Source organism: Trematomus bernacchii, unplaced genomic scaffold (genome assembly GCF_902827165.1).
Source record: "Trematomus bernacchii unplaced genomic scaffold, fTreBer1.1, whole genome shotgun sequence".
Taxonomy (NCBI): domain Eukaryota; kingdom Metazoa; phylum Chordata; class Actinopteri; order Perciformes; family Nototheniidae; genus Trematomus; species Trematomus bernacchii.
The window spans coordinates 1590673-1610065 of record NW_022987654.1 but is presented as its reverse complement, the minus strand read 5'-3'; the positions used below and the strand labels follow the sequence as shown (position 1 = coordinate 1610065).

The 19393-nt window shown below is 40.1% G+C and overlaps 3 protein-coding genes across 3 annotated transcripts; 2 read left to right on the top strand and 1 right to left on the bottom strand.

Annotated features, from left to right (window-relative positions):
* Positions 1 to 220: 220 nt before the first annotated feature.
* On the bottom strand, positions 221 to 10477 carry LOC117486500 (dnaJ homolog subfamily C member 16-like). Its single transcript, XM_034134968.1, has 15 exons — positions 10083 to 10477; positions 9751 to 9817; positions 9430 to 9575; positions 8463 to 8638; positions 7118 to 7302; positions 6641 to 6745; positions 6126 to 6284; positions 5889 to 6019; positions 5072 to 5249; positions 4622 to 4804; positions 4383 to 4459; positions 4035 to 4115; positions 3673 to 3762; positions 2507 to 2677; positions 221 to 2243 (listed from the first exon to the last, which is right to left on the bottom strand). Exons 1-15 carry the CDS (start codon positions 10268 to 10270, stop codon positions 1763 to 1765), a joined length of 2418 nt encoding a protein of 805 aa, XP_033990859.1. The 5' UTR covers positions 10271 to 10477; the 3' UTR covers positions 221 to 1762.
* An 862-nt stretch (positions 10478 to 11339) lies between these two features.
* Positions 11340 to 14881, top strand: b3galt6 (UDP-Gal:betaGal beta 1,3-galactosyltransferase polypeptide 6). Its single transcript, XM_034134969.1, has 2 exons — positions 11340 to 11645; positions 12149 to 14881. Exon 2 carries the CDS (start codon positions 12153 to 12155, stop codon positions 13170 to 13172), a length of 1020 nt encoding a protein of 339 aa, XP_033990860.1. The 5' UTR covers positions 11340 to 11645; positions 12149 to 12152; the 3' UTR covers positions 13173 to 14881.
* A 918-nt stretch (positions 14882 to 15799) lies between these two features.
* tmem167b (transmembrane protein 167B) lies at positions 15800 to 18615 on the top strand. The gene is made up of 3 exons (XM_034134970.1): positions 15800 to 15962; positions 16843 to 16974; positions 17507 to 18615. The coding sequence occupies exons 1-3, from the start codon at positions 15953 to 15955 to the stop codon at positions 17587 to 17589; spliced, it is 225 nt and encodes a 74-aa protein (XP_033990861.1). The 5' UTR covers positions 15800 to 15952; the 3' UTR covers positions 17590 to 18615.
* Positions 18616 to 19393: the final 778 nt, after the last annotated feature.

Sequence of the window (19393 nt, the reverse complement as noted above, 5' to 3'; positions counted from 1 at the left end):
CTTGCAGCAGAGCTAAAAAAAGTGCAAATTGAGCGAAATGAGGCATGGCTAAAATGCATGATCTGTTTGGTATTTTGAAAACAGAAACGTATAAATATACCTTATATAGGTATGGCCCTACAATATATCATTTAAATATACCATGATAGGTCCACTTTAATGCTGCCTTGCTGTAGATACCAACATTTCTTAATATGAAGAAGAATTAAGCAACATTATGTATCATATCCACACATTTTAATAAATAAAATGTTTTAAAAGGCATTTCTTTTAATAATTTACACTTCATTTCTTACAGATGGATATACACACAAATGAAGGTCAAAGGACATACAAGAGGGAAAAGATGAGTTACAGTGTACTGCAAATATTATTTGTTTAGCAGCAAGTTATTCAATTACAGAGTAAAAGGGGGAGAGCGACAGGGTGAAGGGTTGAAGCTGCCAGTGCAAATTCACTTAACAATTGTTCGTGATATTAGGTCTACATATTCCATGCATTGACATTTACAGTGGTTCAAGGGCACAGCCTTAAAAAGGGCAAGTATAATAAGATGGGATTTATCATTGCCCCCTGATTCAGAGAGATTTTTTATTAAAAAAGGTAAAACCAGCCCAAAATTAAAACAGCTAAAAGACAAAAAGGCAGATTTAATTTTGGGTACTACCCACCCCAAATCATATACAACTTTATCAGAATTCAAACTTGGCAGACAGCATGTTAAATATGAAATCTCTACAACAGCAGCAGGACATGGCAGCGTGGCTCTGAGCAGAAATCATCAGGAAAATGTTTAATTATAAGCTCTTTTGCTAGATGAAATGTAGATCGTGTTATGTGACTACGTAATTATTGCTGCCAACAATGCTCTATTCTCTATGTCTTAATGCTTGGAATAAAAAAAGTCTCTGTCAGATCAACAACAGCAATTGATAAATCAACAATAATCTCAACTGAAAGGTCCTAAAAGTAAAAAAAACAAAACAAGAAAATCTAAAAACAAAAAATATATTTATTAATTCAGTGCATCAGGCTTAGTGTCCAAGCCTCTATTCGTATTAACCTGCTTCCACCTACTGTCAGAAGTAAATACTCATGATAGACGGCTCTCAATGTTGAAAATGTGGTCAGGCTCGTGTCAAGTTTTAGAGGCTCTTGCTGTCCAAAGATACAAAGTAGAGCAAAATAATTGCACTAATTCCAAGCTGCTAGAATTTTATCTAATGAATGTATGGAGACGAGAGGAGGGGGAAAAAACACTAGGAACCGAAGTTAATGTGTCACATACATACATGGACACACACACAGCTAGCTAGTACCATGAGGCTTCTGAGTAAGGTGTGTGTGTGTGTGTGTGGTGTGTGTGTGTGTGTGTGTGTGTGTGTGTGTGTGTGTGTGTGTGTGTGTGTGTAACAGGTATTGATTTTTCCTATAGTCTCTTTTTTTCCCTCCTTTTGCCTTGTACTTAAGACATGAAGCCGCATCATGCAGCGAACTCTTAACCTTTGCCTCATGCACGTGTTAAAGGTGTGTGGTAGCACACTACTCTCTCTAAACCATACATTTTGATCTGCTTCAAACTGTTTAGCAGATAAAATAAAACCGTCTGTAAAAAGCTCGCAACAGCTTAGTTTGACGACATACTTTTGCGAAACAGAACCTAAAATATGATTTTAAAACTGCAACATTGTTCTGCAGTTTTCTTGCTGAAGACCCTCATCAGGCGTGTATGCGCTACCATTCGACCTTTGTAACTTTAAACTCAGCTCTCTGCGGAGGAGTTATTGGTTTCGCCAAGAGAGGGCCATGCGGTGACCTGTAACCGGGGGAGGGTCCCCTCCATCAGCCTCTCCATCCACAGTCCCAGTCTGTCAAGCTTGTGGTGCACTTCTATGGTGGTGGCCCTGTTTGAGCCCCTCTTGGGTACGGCCCCATCCTCCCTGGAATGGGACCTGGACCGAGAGTGGGAGCTGGACCTGGACCTGGACCGGGACTTCCTCCTGCTCTCAGAGGACGAGGTGTCAGACGCCGAGTCGTTGGGATCGTCTCCGGTGAAGACGGGTCTAAAGAGGCAAAAGTATTTCTTGTGGCCGTTGAGGGCCAGGACGTGGCCGGCGTAGTCTGGAGACTCCTCATCCTCGTCCGAATGACTCGGCATGGTGTCAGATGTAGAGCGAAGGAGCGATGGCATCCAGTGGCGGTGCTTATCACCGTTAAGGAAGGAGAAGTGGAGCGTCTGAGTCCTGTAATGGGGTTTAGGATTATTAACTGGACCAAGTGAAAAATATGCAATATTGGCACCTTAGTGGACAACTTTTTATTTTTCAATATATACACTTAGTAACATTATTCAAAGGCAAGTTACTTAAACATCGGTAAGACAAGTAGACACATTCAGTGCTCAGTTACAGACTGCATTTGGAAGGCTTACTTTTTTTTTAAATGAATAAACTCTAAAAAAAACTAAGAATAATTGAAACTTAAAAACTGCAGTGAGGAGACTTACCCAGAGAAAGAAAACACTTCCTTGGCATATTTCCTGAGCAGGGCATTCTTGGAGGCGTTGGTGAGCACCAGTACAACGTTGATGTGGCCGGGCCTCAGCTTCACCAGGTTGCTGATGTACGTGATGTCCGTCAGCTCCGTCACTTCCACAAAGTCCTTCTTAGGAGGACGGCTGCAGCGGCCAATGACAAAGATGGAGTGAGGGAAGAATACAGGGAGGAAAAAGAAAACAATCTAAACTATATGTCGTGTTAGTCTATTAAAGCGTTTACAGTTCAGCCAAAGAAGCTTATTTAGTCTTCTTTATCTACACCGATACAACTACTGTGACGACCCCTGCTTTACTCTCCCCTGTTGTGTGTGTATGTCCCTTTAACGTTCTCCCTTCATCCGCATCAGCACTGATTGAGGGCACCTGACCGCCGGTTGCTGAGGAGTGAAAGGCCCGAGCCAGAGGCCGTTTCTCAATGTCGAGTAAACCTGCTGCAGAGCCACTATTTCAAGTATACTACGTCATCGAGTGGCGCCGAAGGACTGTTTAAATGCATGTTAAATGCCCAGCATTCGGCGCCACTCGATGACGCAGTATACTTCAAATAGTGGCTCTGCAGCAGGTATACTCGACATTGAGAAACGGCCAGAGTCTTGTTCGCTCTCTCTGTTGGAGGATTTGTTTGGAGAGCAGCTACCTTATTTATGCGTTTACCTTCATCTTAGTTTGGCATTCAACACCTTGCACCAAACCATGGTCACACACCCACACCTACACTACTGATCTTACCGATTAACGCATCCCATTGTGGTAGCTCTTTAGTTAAGTTGAGTTTATTTCAATAAATATCTTTCCTTATATCGTGTCCTTTCCGCGTTCTTTGTTATGGCCAAGAGCCAGGCCATGACACTACATAAGAGGAATAATACGTACATCGAATGTTGAGGTGAATTGTCCCTTTAAGGTTATTTTTATCGAGAGGAGTTTGGCTCAGACACGCTAGGGTCCTGCCAGCAAGATATATTAACTGCAAAATAAGATTTAGAAACATTGCTCTGACATTTAACTGTTCAATGTTTTCCTTAGTTACCAGTTAAAAGTTGTATTGTGAGTAAGTAAGTATCCGCTATCTGTTGTATCCTGTGTCTATCTCGTGTTCCCTTTCAGTACATTACCTTGAAGTACTGGCTCTACTCGATGCGTCTTCCTCGGACTGCGTTTGCTCCTTTGGCTTTGGTTTCCGGGGTGTGCTCTCACCTGGCTCACTGAAAATGCATCAAAAAAGGAAATCATTAGTGTGAACACCAACAGCTCTGACTCTTAGGGAAATGATATCCAGCAGGTATTTGACTCAACAGAAGTCAAAACCACTAATAATCAAGCAGAGTTAGAAGAAAATAAGATAAAGATCCATCGATTTAGTCAACATGTTATGTACAGGATATTTGTAATGAAAGGAATTGCAAGTCAAACGCTTGGGTGTAAGATTAAAATGTTGCAGGTATAAAAAAAAAAAAGAGTCATGGTGCACTCTCACCTGAAGGCCTGAATGATGACGGTGCCAAAAAGAATGAAGAGAGCTGAGAAGATCAGCGACAGGATGGGCATCATCTCTCGCCTTGAGGAGAGAATATGTTATTAACCAAACAAGTAGGAGAAAACACACAGCAGCAGCAGCCCATATCAACCATTAACACTCGTAGTCTTCCTGTCATCTTTTCCAAAAGAAAAGGTGCATCGCGGCTATGACAGGACACCCTAAATGTGTATTTATGGCAGCATCTCGATGCAGAAGCATGACTAAGCTTCCGATAGATTTCAGAAAGTGCACAACCTTATCTGTCTGTCTCTTGTTTGCATTAATGCTGGGCGAGTGTTGTCTTACCAGTTTGAGTAGAGAAGGTCATCATATACTTGAAGGACGTAATCAGAGGCAGCATTCATCCACTGAATGATAAACATCTGGGGAAATTAAACAGAAAACAATTACATTCATCCACAAAGAATACCTGTAGTTGTATTCATCACTGTCAGCATCTCCAGTCCAACGCTAAAGGTGTGTGTGTGTGTGTGTGTGTGTGTGTGTGTGCGTGTGCGTGTGTGCGTGTGTGTGTAGAAACTTACGGGGGCCATCTCGTTGTTGAGTTCTGGCAGGGTGGCGTCTGAGCTCAGATAGGTGGGGTCCTTCTGAAGGATCTCCAGCTGTTCGTGGAGGCGGTACTTATCTTCCTCGCTGCCGTTCCATCCACCACTCACACAGCGGTACATGACCTTACCGGCTTGGCTCCGCCTCTCGAGAATCACCACCTGTCAGCGGGCAAAATAAATCACTTTCACTGTATACAGAGTCTCAGGGTGAACATATCGGTAATCTGACACATATCCAATTCTGGATACGCTGGATATAGAACGTTTTACAGCAAGCACCCGTTGTCCTCAATGAACTGAAAGACAGATTTTCTTCCTTTGTGTCATGCATTTGATTATGAGGAGCTTTTTTTATCAACTTTGCATACGAGACGAGCATGTGAATGATGCATGCGTGTGCACTTTGTATGCGTTTGTGCCACTGACCTGGGGTGAGAGTGCAGCCTGATTATGGAGCAGTGCCTGGCAGAGAGGCTGCTGCTGCCGCTGGTAGACGTATGCAAACCGCAGCACGTCTTTTTTGTTGACGGATGCAAAGTCCAGGAAGGCTTTATTGCCTGTTAGGAAGGCTTGGTCCTCCCCCGTGATCAGCAGCACACAGTACCTGCAAAACATTCAGTCAATTAACTTGCTGCAAATAGACTAAAGACACAACGTTTCAGTTCAGTGACACCCGCTGTAGTGCCTGTCTGACAATTCTGTTTTGCTTCTTGTGAGGTTTAAAATTTGAATTCTGGGCTTGGCTTTTTCCTTTCCTTTCTACAACAATTCATACAACTGTAAGGGACTGAGAGGCAGAGTAGTGGGAGGCACCTACATTCCCAATAGGTGGCTCCACCCGCTGCCAATTAGCAGTATTGGGACCAGGTGTGGAGACCTCACACCTGGTGCTAATCACTCCCTCAAGGGAGACAAAGCAGACAGAGTTGCTCAGTTGTGTGTGGCACATGGAGGGAGCAGGAGGCTCCCAGCGTGAGGAAACATTTTTGTAAGCTGGTAAGTCGGTTAGCGGCCCGGCTACGTTAGCCTTTGTTTAGTTAAAGGTATTTTTGAGTTTGTTAGCAATAAAGCCTCTTTTTGGATTTGAACACTGCCTCTGTCGTGATTGCTGCACTACCACTTTTCTCTTTATCTGCCCTGTCCTGTTACACAACAATATAACAATGTAGGAGAGATATGAAATACAGGTCCAAAGGCTTAAGATCCTGCTCATAAACATATAAAATACATAAATAAATCTTACTTCCTCCGTCGGTGGAACTGCTTGACAGGACACAGCTCATCAAAAAGCTGCTGGTTGACCAGCCGTGGAACCTGCAGGAACTTGTTGTTGGAGACAAACTCCTCCATGATCTGTCGCTTCATCCCTCTGGCCTGAAGGAGAGAAAGTGAGGGGGTGTGAAGGGTGCAGAGCAAGAACTAGTATAATGCAGATTGACAAAAATGGTCAGCTGATTTGGTCACTTCTTTATTTTATTACCTGGATGATATCAACAGGCTTCTCAGTATCCTCTTTAAACAGCAGCATGGTGGGGGCGTATGTGTTGATGTTGAACTGCCGCAGGAGCCGATTGTTGTGTTTCTCACCCTGGTCCACGTACCCGAAGCGCACATAGTCTTTGTAGGCAAAGGCTGTTAACTGGAGGATACAAATATATATCGAATTGTAGAGGAATGTGTTGAAAAGAAGACATCTGATTGGTTCACACTGTTCCAATAATTGGCCCTGAATTATTCCCTTTCTCCGTCTTTTTTTAACACATTTATTCATATTAAGTAATTCAAACAATATTTCCAGTGTATATGAATGTAATGGATGAAAATAGTTCTTGAAAAATGAGAAAGAGCTGTTCACACAGATGGCTCTATAGTTGGTGCTGGAGTTTAATATATCTGCTGTCTTTTGTACTGGTGGAAACCACAACACAACATCAACCTTGTAAATAAAATGTAGTCTTTAGTGTGTATGTGTGTGTGCGTCAATGCATTGCTTACTTTATAGAGTAGAGGAACAACAGGAACTTGGTCAAACAAAATAACGCTGGGCTTATTTTCCACACGCCAGCTATCCAGAAAAGCAATGTAGTTGTTATCTGTGATCTGGGGGAACAAGGGCAATTAGTTAAACATTGTATTTTTGCTCAATTGTAAAACAGTGCACCACTTCACATTTTGAGAAACTTCACTTGTAATACTTGTAAATATATGTTTACATAATCAGGCCTAGAACGATTTAGGAATCGGGCAAAAATCAGGTTGAGATATATAAGAACTTGCAGACAGACCCAGACCCGCAGTGGCAGACATTTAGGCCTTATTTAAAACATACATTTTCACTGTAAAATACTGTTATGACAGAGATTAAAAATACCTAATCCGTCCTATAAACTAAGAAACAAAATGCCTGGTATCTGGCTTAACTAATCTGAGGATACATACATGAAGCAGTATTTTTACATCTGTTGCGTTTACCTTTTCCACCAGTTTATGGGGCAGCAGGTCGTCAATGAACTGTCGCAGGTGCTCCCGTATCACAGCCTGATGGAAGAAGGTCACCCTGCCGTTCACCAGCCCAATGATGGAGGGGGCGCGGTGGGCTCCCAGCTGGTTGGCCAGTCGACGCTCGTAACCCAGGTCCACGATGCCTATGCCAACACCTGGTGAAAATGCAAAAATAGACTGCTATTGCACCTGATAGAGTAGAGGTAGTGTTGTCACAATGAAGGGGTAATGCTGCATAAAACTAATTTCACACCACGATATCCAGTGATTTCCAACGATGAAAACAGAACATACAACCACAGACTCATGGTCTTTAAGATCATTTATGTTTATGTTTAGGCAAATGTCTCGGTAAATGCACCAATATTTCAGCAAAATCACACTGGATGCTGTTCAAATAGGGATTTAAAACGGTGCCGTAAAGAAACACAGACACAGACCAGACATGTGACTTCTCTCTTTCACCAAACAGACGCACTGAAAATATTTTAGGAGAACCACTGCAAGCCGTTTTACCGTTTTACTTGAGTCTTTGAAATAAGTGAGGGGCTGCCTAATGGAAAGGGTCCATACAAGATGAATGCAGTAAGTCAAAACCTGAGCAGAAAGACTTTGAAACAAGTTTTCTTATCGCTCTGAAGGGGGATTTTTTGTTAAGGCTTTCCATCTGAGATATACATGGGATGCATTTGTCAATAACTTAATATAAACAATGGGTAGAATTACTGTTTAATGTAAGAGATGTGGCTTATTATGACAAACCCACAGAAGAAACACTCATAGCTAGAAAAGCTGGAAATAGATTTGTGAGCTTACTTAGGCTACAGCTTTTTCATAAATCTTAAAACAACACATTTTCAATACAATAAAAACTCCACTGGTTTAGACTGGTGACTTTTGCATAGTGAAGAGCATTGGGAACATAAATGTGCAGGATATTTTTCTAGGGCAGGGCATTTCGTTTTTACCATTAAAGACTACAAATAAGATGAAGTCTGTAGGGAACAGGAAACTGTATATCTAATTAGCAGAATCACCGAAATAACTTAGAAAATCATCTCCAGTGCCAGACAATTCTTACATTTGGTTAAATCCTTCCCTTGGCTTTACTCTTTGTTCCATTAGGCAAGAAAAACAAAATTAACCCAAATAAATAATTAATCAAGTTGTTGGCTCCCAGTAAAGCATCTTAACACTTGAAAACACATTTATCTAATGGCCTGCCACTGAGCAAACATTATGAGCTGATGCTTTTAGAGGAACCAAGCATCTTCCTGAACAGTGGGCGGACTGATGGGAGTGACAGCAGACTTACCCAGAGGCTCCAGCTCCTGCACCGCCTCCTTCCACACAGGCTCAATGTGGATGCATGCAAAGCACCACTCAGAGGTCACTTTGATCAGGTACGGCCTCTTGTAACTGTCTGGGAGGACGTCGCTGTTAAACTGCGCGTGGTGAAGCAGGTACTTGCTGTCTGCAAAGTCCCTGGACCTGGAGGAGGCAAGACAGTGAGACTTTTCTTTATTAGGCCAACAGACTGCTGCTTTTCTCCTTTAAGTCTCAACCAACGTCTGCAACTAACAATTATTTCAACTTTTACTTACTCAAATTCCACTCCTAGCTAAGAAGAGATCAATGTGATATTTTGTTAGTGGCTTAATTTATTATTAACAGGCAAAAATGGCAAAAGGTATTCCTTTCACAATGGCATGAAATGGCGATTAGCTAGCACATCATTACTTTTGAGAAGTTAGAGCTAGCAGATGATCCCTATTATGTTGATTTATCAGTTGTTCAATTCATTAGCTAAATCTAGGAGGATAAGTACAATAACCGCTTCAACTAAAAGTTTTGGATCTAGGACGATAGCTGTTTGTCTTTTATAAAATAATCAATAACCAAAGCAAACAGAAGGAGGAGACTAATTGAAACCACTTAATGTGGACAGAGCAGCTTGCCGGGAAATAAACGTTTAGAAACAAGGTCATGGGAATGTGGAGAAAGAAATGTTTTGTCAGAAGAGACACAAGAAAATACTTTTTATCTTGACAAAAGCAGTGACAAAGAAGTCACATCAAACTAAATTGGTTTAAAGCATATTTGATGCTTTGAATTAAAAAAAAAAAAGCGCTTTTGACAATATTCTAAAAAGAAGCAGCTAGGCTTCAAGTTTACCAGTTTGGTTCTCTTTAACAATAGTGTCTTCACAAACACGTGACAGTCTATATAAAAGACAGGGGACAACTACTTCAATGTTAGACAATACAAATCTGAACCTGTACCTGGGGAAATGGAAAAAAGACTCATCAAAGTAGAAGCTGTTGTGAGAGCCGCGGAAACCTTGATGCTGTGAATGGCCGAATGGCTGGCTATCATCAGTCTGCCCATAGCGGTCGAAGTTGGACCTTCGTTCCTCGTTTGACAGGATCTGTGTGCAAAAGACAATGAAAAGCACATATGAGAGGACTGTGACAACAGCAACAAGATCATTAGATATCGAAAGTGAAACAGACTGAATGAACCACATAGTCATTATGGATTCCAGGCAGCATGAGTTTCTATGATATAGAGTACATGACATGTAATGATTCACTTTTACCCACCTCGTATGACTTTGAAACCTTAATGAACATGTCCTCAGCTCCAGGGCTCTTGTTCTTGTCTGGATGCCTAAACAAAAAGCAATGCATAAAATCATATCAGTGCTGGGTCATAGAGGGTTAAAAAACAACTCTCAGGTGTACTGTCTGGTGATAGGTTAAGCTAATTAGCACTAGCTCAGGTGCACACCAACACAATAGATATATTTTCTGGGGCTCATAAATGTCTGTAATCAGGTCTGTGTAGCCGTAAAGCAGCTGTTAACCTGAGGGACCTGCTGCAGCCCATAGGTGCTGCTGGCCTACTGTTAGGGGACATCATTTCAGTAACTCACCATTCCTTTGCGAGGGTCTTGTATGCCTTTTTGATTTCTGCTTGACTTGCACTCCTGCTGACACCCAGGATTTTGTAGGGGTCATTTTCAGAGGCTGCTCTCACCAGCTGCACACTCAATATTAGCAGAAAGATGGCGAGCGAAACTGGACATGTCAGAGGATGTCGGCGGATCCTGCTGAGCGTCATTGCTTTCCACTGTCCTCGTCCAAGCTACAGAGCTGCCGGCCAGGTAATGAAACAAAGATATTCTGTAAAGGACAACTATGTCAAGATAACAGCTTACATGGTCCGCTATGTTGACGTCTTCAATGTAAAGTCAAATAAAGCCGACATGCTAGTATTTTACTACGATGAGGCCATTATTTTTCTAGCTAATGCGATCTGTTAGCGTCACGCCCGCAGTTAAACATTCAACTTCCGCTTGCATATTTCACAATAGAATCCTCAACCATTTTGAACGTCAGGGTAACCATAGATATATATCTATGCGGGTAACCATGAGAATAATTTACCTTTTGCAATACATATAAGTAAAATAGTAATATGTGCATAGTGCTGGAAGAAAAACAATTATAAACGCTTGTAAATTATGAGTTATTTATGAGTTATTTAAGACCTAGAATCACAGGCCTACTAACCCATCATACAAAAACACAATTAATTGTATTTGAAAATCACCATACATACATCATTACCGTTGTGCATTTAGATATGTTAATATATATTATGCTTGTTTCGTTGTGAATATATCTTGCGCACAAAGAAGACCAAACATATCAAGCAACTTGGCAGGGTTATTATGAATATCTTAAAAACAAGTCAATTTGAATGTGCTTTTATTTTTGAAGCTACCCATATATAGCATCCGGTTTACTGTTGGCTCTAACTTGACGCTGCAGCACTGGAAACACTGCGCATGCTCCAGTAAGCAGTTGTCCTCACACTGCTCACCCTTTATTTAATTTTCCCTTTAGCAAATTATTTTCTGATTATGCATGACATATTTAACACTTTTGACAGAAGATTTGTAATGGTCTTATTTTTTTAAATATGTAATTTAAAATGAACGTTCATATCGTTCTTGGCAAATATGTCCAAATATTACACAATTTTCTCTCTATAATTCATTATATTAACAAAACAACAATTATATAAATAAAACAAGACAAAAATCTCATATGAGAGTTTATTTTGTGTTATTATAATTCCCCTCTGACAGGGGGCTTTACTTCCGTTTCCTCTTCGTCACTGCCACACAACTTAAAACAGAGAAAAAATGAATACATCGATACATGACTCAACCTGGAATCAACGCAGCCAGTGAAATATTTAAGCTGCTTGTTGTAACCTGTCTCACCGACGGTTCCAAACTCTTTTTAGTTTGCTTTCACCGGGTTAGCCCAATATGAGCAGCCTGTGTGTGTTTGCATTCAATGGAGTGAGCTCGGAAAGTGCGCAGAGGGTCTTATCTCGGTAGCTAACGTTAGCCTTGCAAAAACGACCATCTGTGGGCCGCTGCGGCTCTATCGTTCACGGGACAGGTACTTCTGAAGGAGCTAAGGTAACTAACACTTCCTGTTTAATGTGTTACTGCTTATAACATTAATGTAACATGTGTATACTATGCAGCGTAGAGTTCAACTACTAACGATAAGCTTGTCAGTCAGACGGATGCAGCTGAGGTTTACGAAATGCAAAAAATTGAAACATATACCAAATTCTATAACACAGGAATGCAATGATGTATTTAATGCCTCTTGTTACTATAACATTAGATAACACATATTTTATGGTGCTCATAAATGTTTGTTTACATCTGTAGTGTCTGTCTGCACTGCCGTCAAAATGAGCTGAGGCAAATGTTTTAGTGCTGTGTGATAAATAACTGCACATCATTCAGACATATTTGAATTGAGAAACACGCAAAAACACAGTGATTTACCCTTTCAGCCTACTAATACAAGTTTTTGATAGCGCTTGCAAAAACTTTGGGTGTTGTGATTAACTGATACTTTGAATTACATTAACGCTTATTTATTTTGTGTTTTTCTACCCCTGACTCAGCACCATGAACCTGATACGTCTACTGTGCCGCCACAAGACAGCCTTGGTCATCGGCACTGTGTGCAGCTTTGCAGTAGTGCTTGTCTTCTTGGCCAAATGTACCTCAGAAACCCTCACACAGGGACACCAGGATCCTCCAGGCCTGGCCCCTCGTGCCAATTCTTTACAATCCCGTCCAGAGCAGTATGACCCCACTTCCACATCCAAACACTTGTCAGCGTTCCTCGTGGTCCTCATCACGACCGGACCTAAGTACACAGAGCGGAGGAGCATCATCCGCAGCACCTGGCTGGCCAAGCGGGACTCTGACGTTCTGGCCAAGTTTGTGGTGGGAACTCAGGGTCTTCCCAGCGAGGACCTTCAGAACCTTAACATAGAGCAAGGGCGGCACAAAGACTTGCTCCTACTGCCTGAATTGCGAGATTCTTATGAGAACTTAACACTCAAGCTGCTGCACATGTACTCCTGGCTGGACCAGAATGTGGAGTTCAAGTTTGTTCTCAAAGCAGATGACGACACATTTGCTCGCTTGGACCTCCTTAAGGAGGAGCTGAAGGGGAAGGAGCCCAACAGGTTATATTGGGGCTTCTTCTCAGGGAGAGGGCGAGTGAAAACTGCTGGGAAGTGGCGGGAAAGCTTTTGGGAGCTGTGTGACTACTACCTGCCCTACGCACTGGGTGGGGGCTACATCCTGTCGGCGGACCTGGTACGTTTTGTGCACCTTAATGGGGGCTACTTTAAGACTTGGCAGAGTGAGGATGTGTCCCTCGGCGCCTGGCTGGCACCAGTGGATGTTCGGCGGACGCATGACCCACGCTTTGACACAGAGTATAAATCGCGTGGTTGCAACAACAAATACTTGGTGACACATAAGCAAAGCTTAGAGGACATGTTGGAAAAACACCAGACTCTGCAGCGTGACGGCAAGCTCTGCAAGGAGGAAGTCAAACTTCGACTGTCCTATGTGTATGACTGGAGTGTGCCACCCTCACAGTGCTGCCAGAGGAAGGATGGCATTCCTTAATTTTTGTGGTTTTGTTCAAGGTCCTGAAGTTTGCTTCTCATTTGAATATTCAAAAAAGAAAATGAATCATGTTTTTCAACCAATTCTCTGTTTAAAGTTATGTAACGGGTTCCAAAAAACATTGTGAATGTCTTATTGTGGATAGAACACACATAGATTTGGAGTACCATTATACCAATTGCAAGAAATGTAAAAGGCAATTTCATTGCTGATTTATAGTGTTAAAATTAATTCTATTTTCACCAATTTGGGTAAGGTTTTAAACAGTTTTGAGAGATTTAATGTTCATTAAGAACAGGTTTGACACATTTAAAAGAGTGTTTTCGAAGCTATACTTCTTTGTAGCAAAAGCAATGACATTTCCAAGTGTCCATGTTGATCTAGATTCTAGTCCATGTTTGATGAAAAAAAGGTTTCACAAATTTGAAAAGTGGCTTTAAAACAGTCTCTATTAATCAAGTCTAGAATTTTCTTATCTCCTTCTGATTTAAATTATAATACAGATGGAGAGCAGCTAATACAATCCCACTTTTTGCTGTTTTGTACTGTCTTTGCCAATAGAACATGGTTTATAACAGTTAATGCTTTTAGCATGACATATACCCCAAGTTTCACAACTTTCAGTAATGTCACAATGGGGAATTGGCTGAAAAATGTCACCCCATAACTCTCAAACAGGAAGCCAACTTCAGCCTTTTGTCCTTTTCTACAAGATTGCTCCTTTTTTTTGGCCTTGTTTTTTGGACCCATGCTTATGTCAGAGCTTTCCTTACCGCCTGTTTTCCAAGTTGGTTGCCTATTTCTCTCCTCAGTCTTTGCTTCTCCTGCTGTACTTGTTGTTCAAACTTTTCCAACACTATGAGATATGTTTTAAAGTAATTCCAGTGTAGTAGATAGTACAGGGAAACGCAGACGAGAGAATCTTACCCTGCTATGATGTCTACATGTTCTTGTGTATTTTATTTATTGTTAATTTATTCTGCAGCTAACACAACACACTGGTGCTGACTTCAAAAGCACAGTTGTGGTGGGGGTTGCTGCTTTTGAGCGGAATTCGTATTTATAAAATGTTAGGGTGGGGGTCCCCCTCATGTATTCACAGAATTATTTGACAAGAAATGTTTACTTTTGAAATGAAAACTATTGATTACGATCAACGGTATGAGGAGGAGGTTGAGGTGCAAATGTGTTTTATTCAGCAGGCATTCATATTCCCTATACTGGAGCTTATGTGAGGATATACTTCTACAAGGCAATAGTCACACTTTAAAAAGTTACGATCAGTACATTTACTGTGCAGAGAAATCAAGTTAATGTGAATGTTTGTTAGCAGCGCACCACAGATTCAGATCATAAACATCATTTTTAAGTCCATAAATCATTACTCAATGATGACTTGTTCTTCTTGTCTGATGTTAAGCTCTCTAACCTGAACCTACCCTGCAATGCCAGTAGCAATGTATGAAATGTGTACAGCGATTGAATAAAGGGTATGATATATTGGAGTCCCTACAGTTGAGGAATACTGCAAAAAGAGATTATGTCCACGCTCTTTTTTTCATGTCGGCTCGTTTGTCTTTGTGAACAATTTAATAATTTCTCACAGTTGTCACAAGCAGATTCAGATTCAATACAATCTAAGTTTAAGTGTTTGTTTTTACGTACATGGCCGGCCTCCCTGGATGTTTAATTAAACATTTTAAACTGTCTCTTGTCTTTTCTCTTCTTTTATATTCTTGAAAAGATCTGTTTCAGAGAAAAATGTATACACGTTTAAAGATTCTTTACAAAGTGAGCATTGCTACCAATAGAACTTGATTACATTTTTTAAATAAATATAACAAAATGAAATAACCTGAAGAAACTTTCTTCCAGCCTATTCCCTCCACGAGAGAAACGTTGGTCTCCTTTGAAACAATACATGCAGGGATTAGGATAATGTAATCCAGGTATTAGGATAATGCAACGTAAAAGTTATTTGAATGCTCTTAAATTAGCCCGGCAACAACACATGAAAGAGATGAAGGGATTACGTTTGTGCAGATGATAATGCTAAGAGGATATTCCAAAAATAGCAGTGATGCTTAAAATGCTATATGTGCTGTAACAAGTGAAACTAAATATAAAATAACTAATATGTATGTTGGTCTATATAAAAGTGCAATGAAAAAACATATAAAGATTCATTTAAAATGAGCAGAAGGCCAAGGTTAGGACATGTTCATAGGCAACACATATGCAAACTGTTGGATATTTACTGAAACTTGAATTGTATAGGTTTGATGCTTAATGTTTTTGTATGGAGCCAATAATAAGGGCACAGCAAGTGGTTTGTTCACTTTCAGGCAATGCAGATACACTGATCCAGAAGCTTCTTGTCTGTCTGAGACTGAGGTAAATACTATTTTCACACTGAACCATAGGCTAAAATGAAGATGAATTTTGCCATGATTTGAGCACAAACATCAAATGAAATGACTGAAACTAAAGATGAGCGTTTTGTTGTATGTAATAAAGGGAATGATTCAAATATTTCATTGCCAGGTTGTGGCTCAGGGAGTTATAACTCCTGAATTTCAATAGATGGCAGTAATACTAGCTCAACAACAACAATCAAAAAACAAGAAGAAGAAGAGGTAAGCCACTGAAACCGGAAATGTCAACCGAGTGACTTCGAAGCGAAGTAGACTGCATTATTTCTCCAATTTACATTACATGATGGATTGCTAATTTGAATGAAGAAACAGTGATAATAAACCATCAACGACCAAACTGCCAACATGACAAATGGTAGGTTTACGGTGTGTAACTAGCGAATAAATTATGCTAGCTACTTCTTGGACGGAATGCTAACTGAGAAGCTAGGTTAGCTGTAGACGTGGCCCAGGGCAGCAACACAGTTATTATGTACAGAATATATTTCTTGTTTATGACAATAACAGATCCAATGCGCTGCATTGCAATCCAAGATGAAAAGCTATGGTCCAAATACATATTATATTGGGAACACAGTATTTTGTGTCAGGCTACAAGTCTTCTTGCCAACTAGCTTTGACTAACGGATGGGTTTGGTTGCTAATGCTAAGGTCCTGATAGCTAGACCACAACAATAATCGTAAATTGCAAGAAAACATGTTACCGTGTTTGAAAAATCCACTTTCTTTTGTTCTCGTCCACCTCTAATGTGGGTACTGGGTACACGACATTGTTTCTTTGCAAGCAAGCAACTGCACAACAGAGGCAACAACACAGGTTGTTTCGTTTTAATCTAGCTGTAAAGGGAAAATCAATAACCATACAGGGTTTAATGTTACTGTTTTTATTATTTTAAAAAGTTAGAACACCATCCAGTCAGGCTCTTATTACAAAGAAAATGCATACATTAAAACAAACCTGTGCATTATTGCATAAATAAGGAGTATATTACATTCCAAGTTGGTCTGGAGCCATTAAGATAGAGCTGTGCAGATTAATCTAGTATTTATCATTCAACTATTAAATTAATCTGCGACTTTCTATAGTCGGTTTAAGATTAACAAACTATTAGATTTAGTTCCGTACTGTGTGAATTAATAATTGAATAGCTAATGCTTTCAGCTAACTGGCAGGTAAGACCATATATATAATAAAATTGATTGATTGATATTATTACCTTCCCCTTCTTTCATAGTGTACTCCCTCGATGGTATCCTGGTGTTTGGGCTGATGCTCATCTGCACTTGTGCATACCTCAAAAAGGTGCCTCGCATCAACAGCTGGCTGCTGTCAGAGAAGAAAGGAGTTTGGGGCGTCTTCTACAAAGGTAGAGATATATTTAATTCACATTTTCTGATTCAATACATACCTGTGCTTTTTACACAAAATCTCCTTCTCGTAACACCTAACACTTGAGAGGTAATTCTTTAACTTAATGTTGTTTGGATTTTTTGTTCGTTGGCATTCTTGCTTAGTTCTCAGTCTTCCCCTGGTACTTTTTCAGATGTTTTATAAATAAGCTCTATACATCTATTTTGAGAGTTTGAATGCACTGTGTACAGCCCTATATATGTAGAGGTAAAAGCCCTTTAATCTCAATGTCAAAACAAAATCGTAATCAGAGTTTCATTTTAAATGTATTGTTCTATCGTATGTATTCAAAACAACAGAAGATGTGTCACTGCCCAAATATTTCCAGACGGCAGTGTAATGTTAAACTCTTGTCTTTGTCTACAACACTCACCTCACTTATGATAACGCCTCATCCAAGAGTTCTACATGTTCTCATGGTAAGCTATATTCTACTGGTTCTGTATGTTCAAAGTTTACATGTAATTTTCCTCCATCTCTCTTCCCAGCTGCGATAATCGGGACACGGCTGCATATTGCTGTGGCGATTTCCTGTTTGACCATGGCCTTCTACATTGTCTTCTTGAAATGATAGAGTCTGACTGGACTGGAAAGGACACAGACAGGTGCAGGCTGGGGATGGACTCAACACTGTGGCCATGTGCTAATCCCTGTTGTGGGACATCTCTTGAATTACATGGCCATGAAACCCCATTGGCCCTGTTGACCCCAAGGGAAAGACTAGCTAGTGCCGCCCCCTTCTGGTGACTGGGTACATAACCGCTTCCTTGATAATGTGTGTGCACTACAGACATGATGGGCATCCGGAATCTACTCCACAGTTATCACAGAGGAGAAAGAGCCAGTTGGGTCCCTTTGTATCATTCATTGTTGGGTAACACTGTTGGTTGTCTCCATCCACACCCCATGAATATTTATATTGAAGGATGCAGAAGATTGAAGGGCAGTGTGTGCATTATATGTTATACATGTATACAACATAAAATGGGTCTAGCTGTATATACTTGGAAAAAGATATGACCAATAGAGATTTGCCAGAGAACTAAACACGATCTATTGTGCTTGCTCCCAGCTGTGCTGTTTTATTTTCTGTATCACCTCTTGTGTCAAGGGTGGAGGGGAACATAAACAAAGCTAATATATAAAGATGTTCTTGGGTACACATTATATTTTAGTTTCTTAATTTCCTTTTCCTTTATTTTAATTTTTTTCAGAACAGTGCTGGCATCTCTTAAGCTTTGTTTTTGGTTTGAAATACACATTTTGCACAGGTGTATGTTATATTTACTTTAACCTATCAATAGATAACATTTTGTCAAATGAAACTAAGATATGTAGGAGTCCAAGTTCTAACACAACTGTAGAGTATCACAGATAGAAGCATAACTTTGAAAGAGGCATATAATAACATTTATGAAATTGGAAAGTTAAATCAGACTTAATAGAAGATCTGAATGGAGATGGTGCTTTTTGTACCCTTTTAATTACATGCTTTTATTCTGAGTTTAATTCTGCCACCTTATTTCATATTTTTAAAAGAAGAAACTGTTTTTGGAGGGGAAGCAATGCAATTTTGAGTAAAACAATAATCTGATCATTTCTGTGTGTGTGTTTTTTTCTTTTAGACAAAAGTAATCTCCAGTGACATTCAGGAGTTTGTTCATAATTTATTGATTGTGTGTAATAATGTTTGTTTGTTCCCTAATATATTATATTATATTATAAAATCCATAATAAATTAAAATTAAGTACAATTTTGAAACAATGTATATTTAATGTAGAGTGTATATACATACTCACCTTTTTGGCTAATATTTAGTTGAGCCAGCTTTGACAGGAATTACAGACTTGAGTATATTCTTTTTACAGTAGATAAATCTGCATCAGATTTTTGCTTTGGATTATTGCAATTCATCCCACATTATTTTTTCCGTCTCAGGAGATAAACTGTCATGTCACACTAAAATCGAGTCACTCCTGGTCAGTAATTTAGTTATTATTAAAGCCATCTATTGGCATTGACTTCATGTTCAACAGTCTAATCTCAGGTTGGGCTGTCCCTTATAAATCCAGCACAATAGTACAAACAAATGGTGGTCGCATAAGGCAATAAAACCTACCACAGTGGTTTTATTTCCCCACATGCTGTACTTTAAAACCAAGTTTTTTGTTTCTGAAAAACTGTGAAAGAAGAAGCACACAAGGAACATTATATGCAGTGTCTCCCAACTCACCAAATCAACCCTCTGGCTTTTGCCAATAGTGCAGTTGATCCACGCTTTTTTGTTTGAGGACAACCTGCTGTCAGCAGATTTATAATTCCAGTAACTTTAGTGCTTTGGAAAGTGTATTATATCTAAGCTCTGGAAATGTTC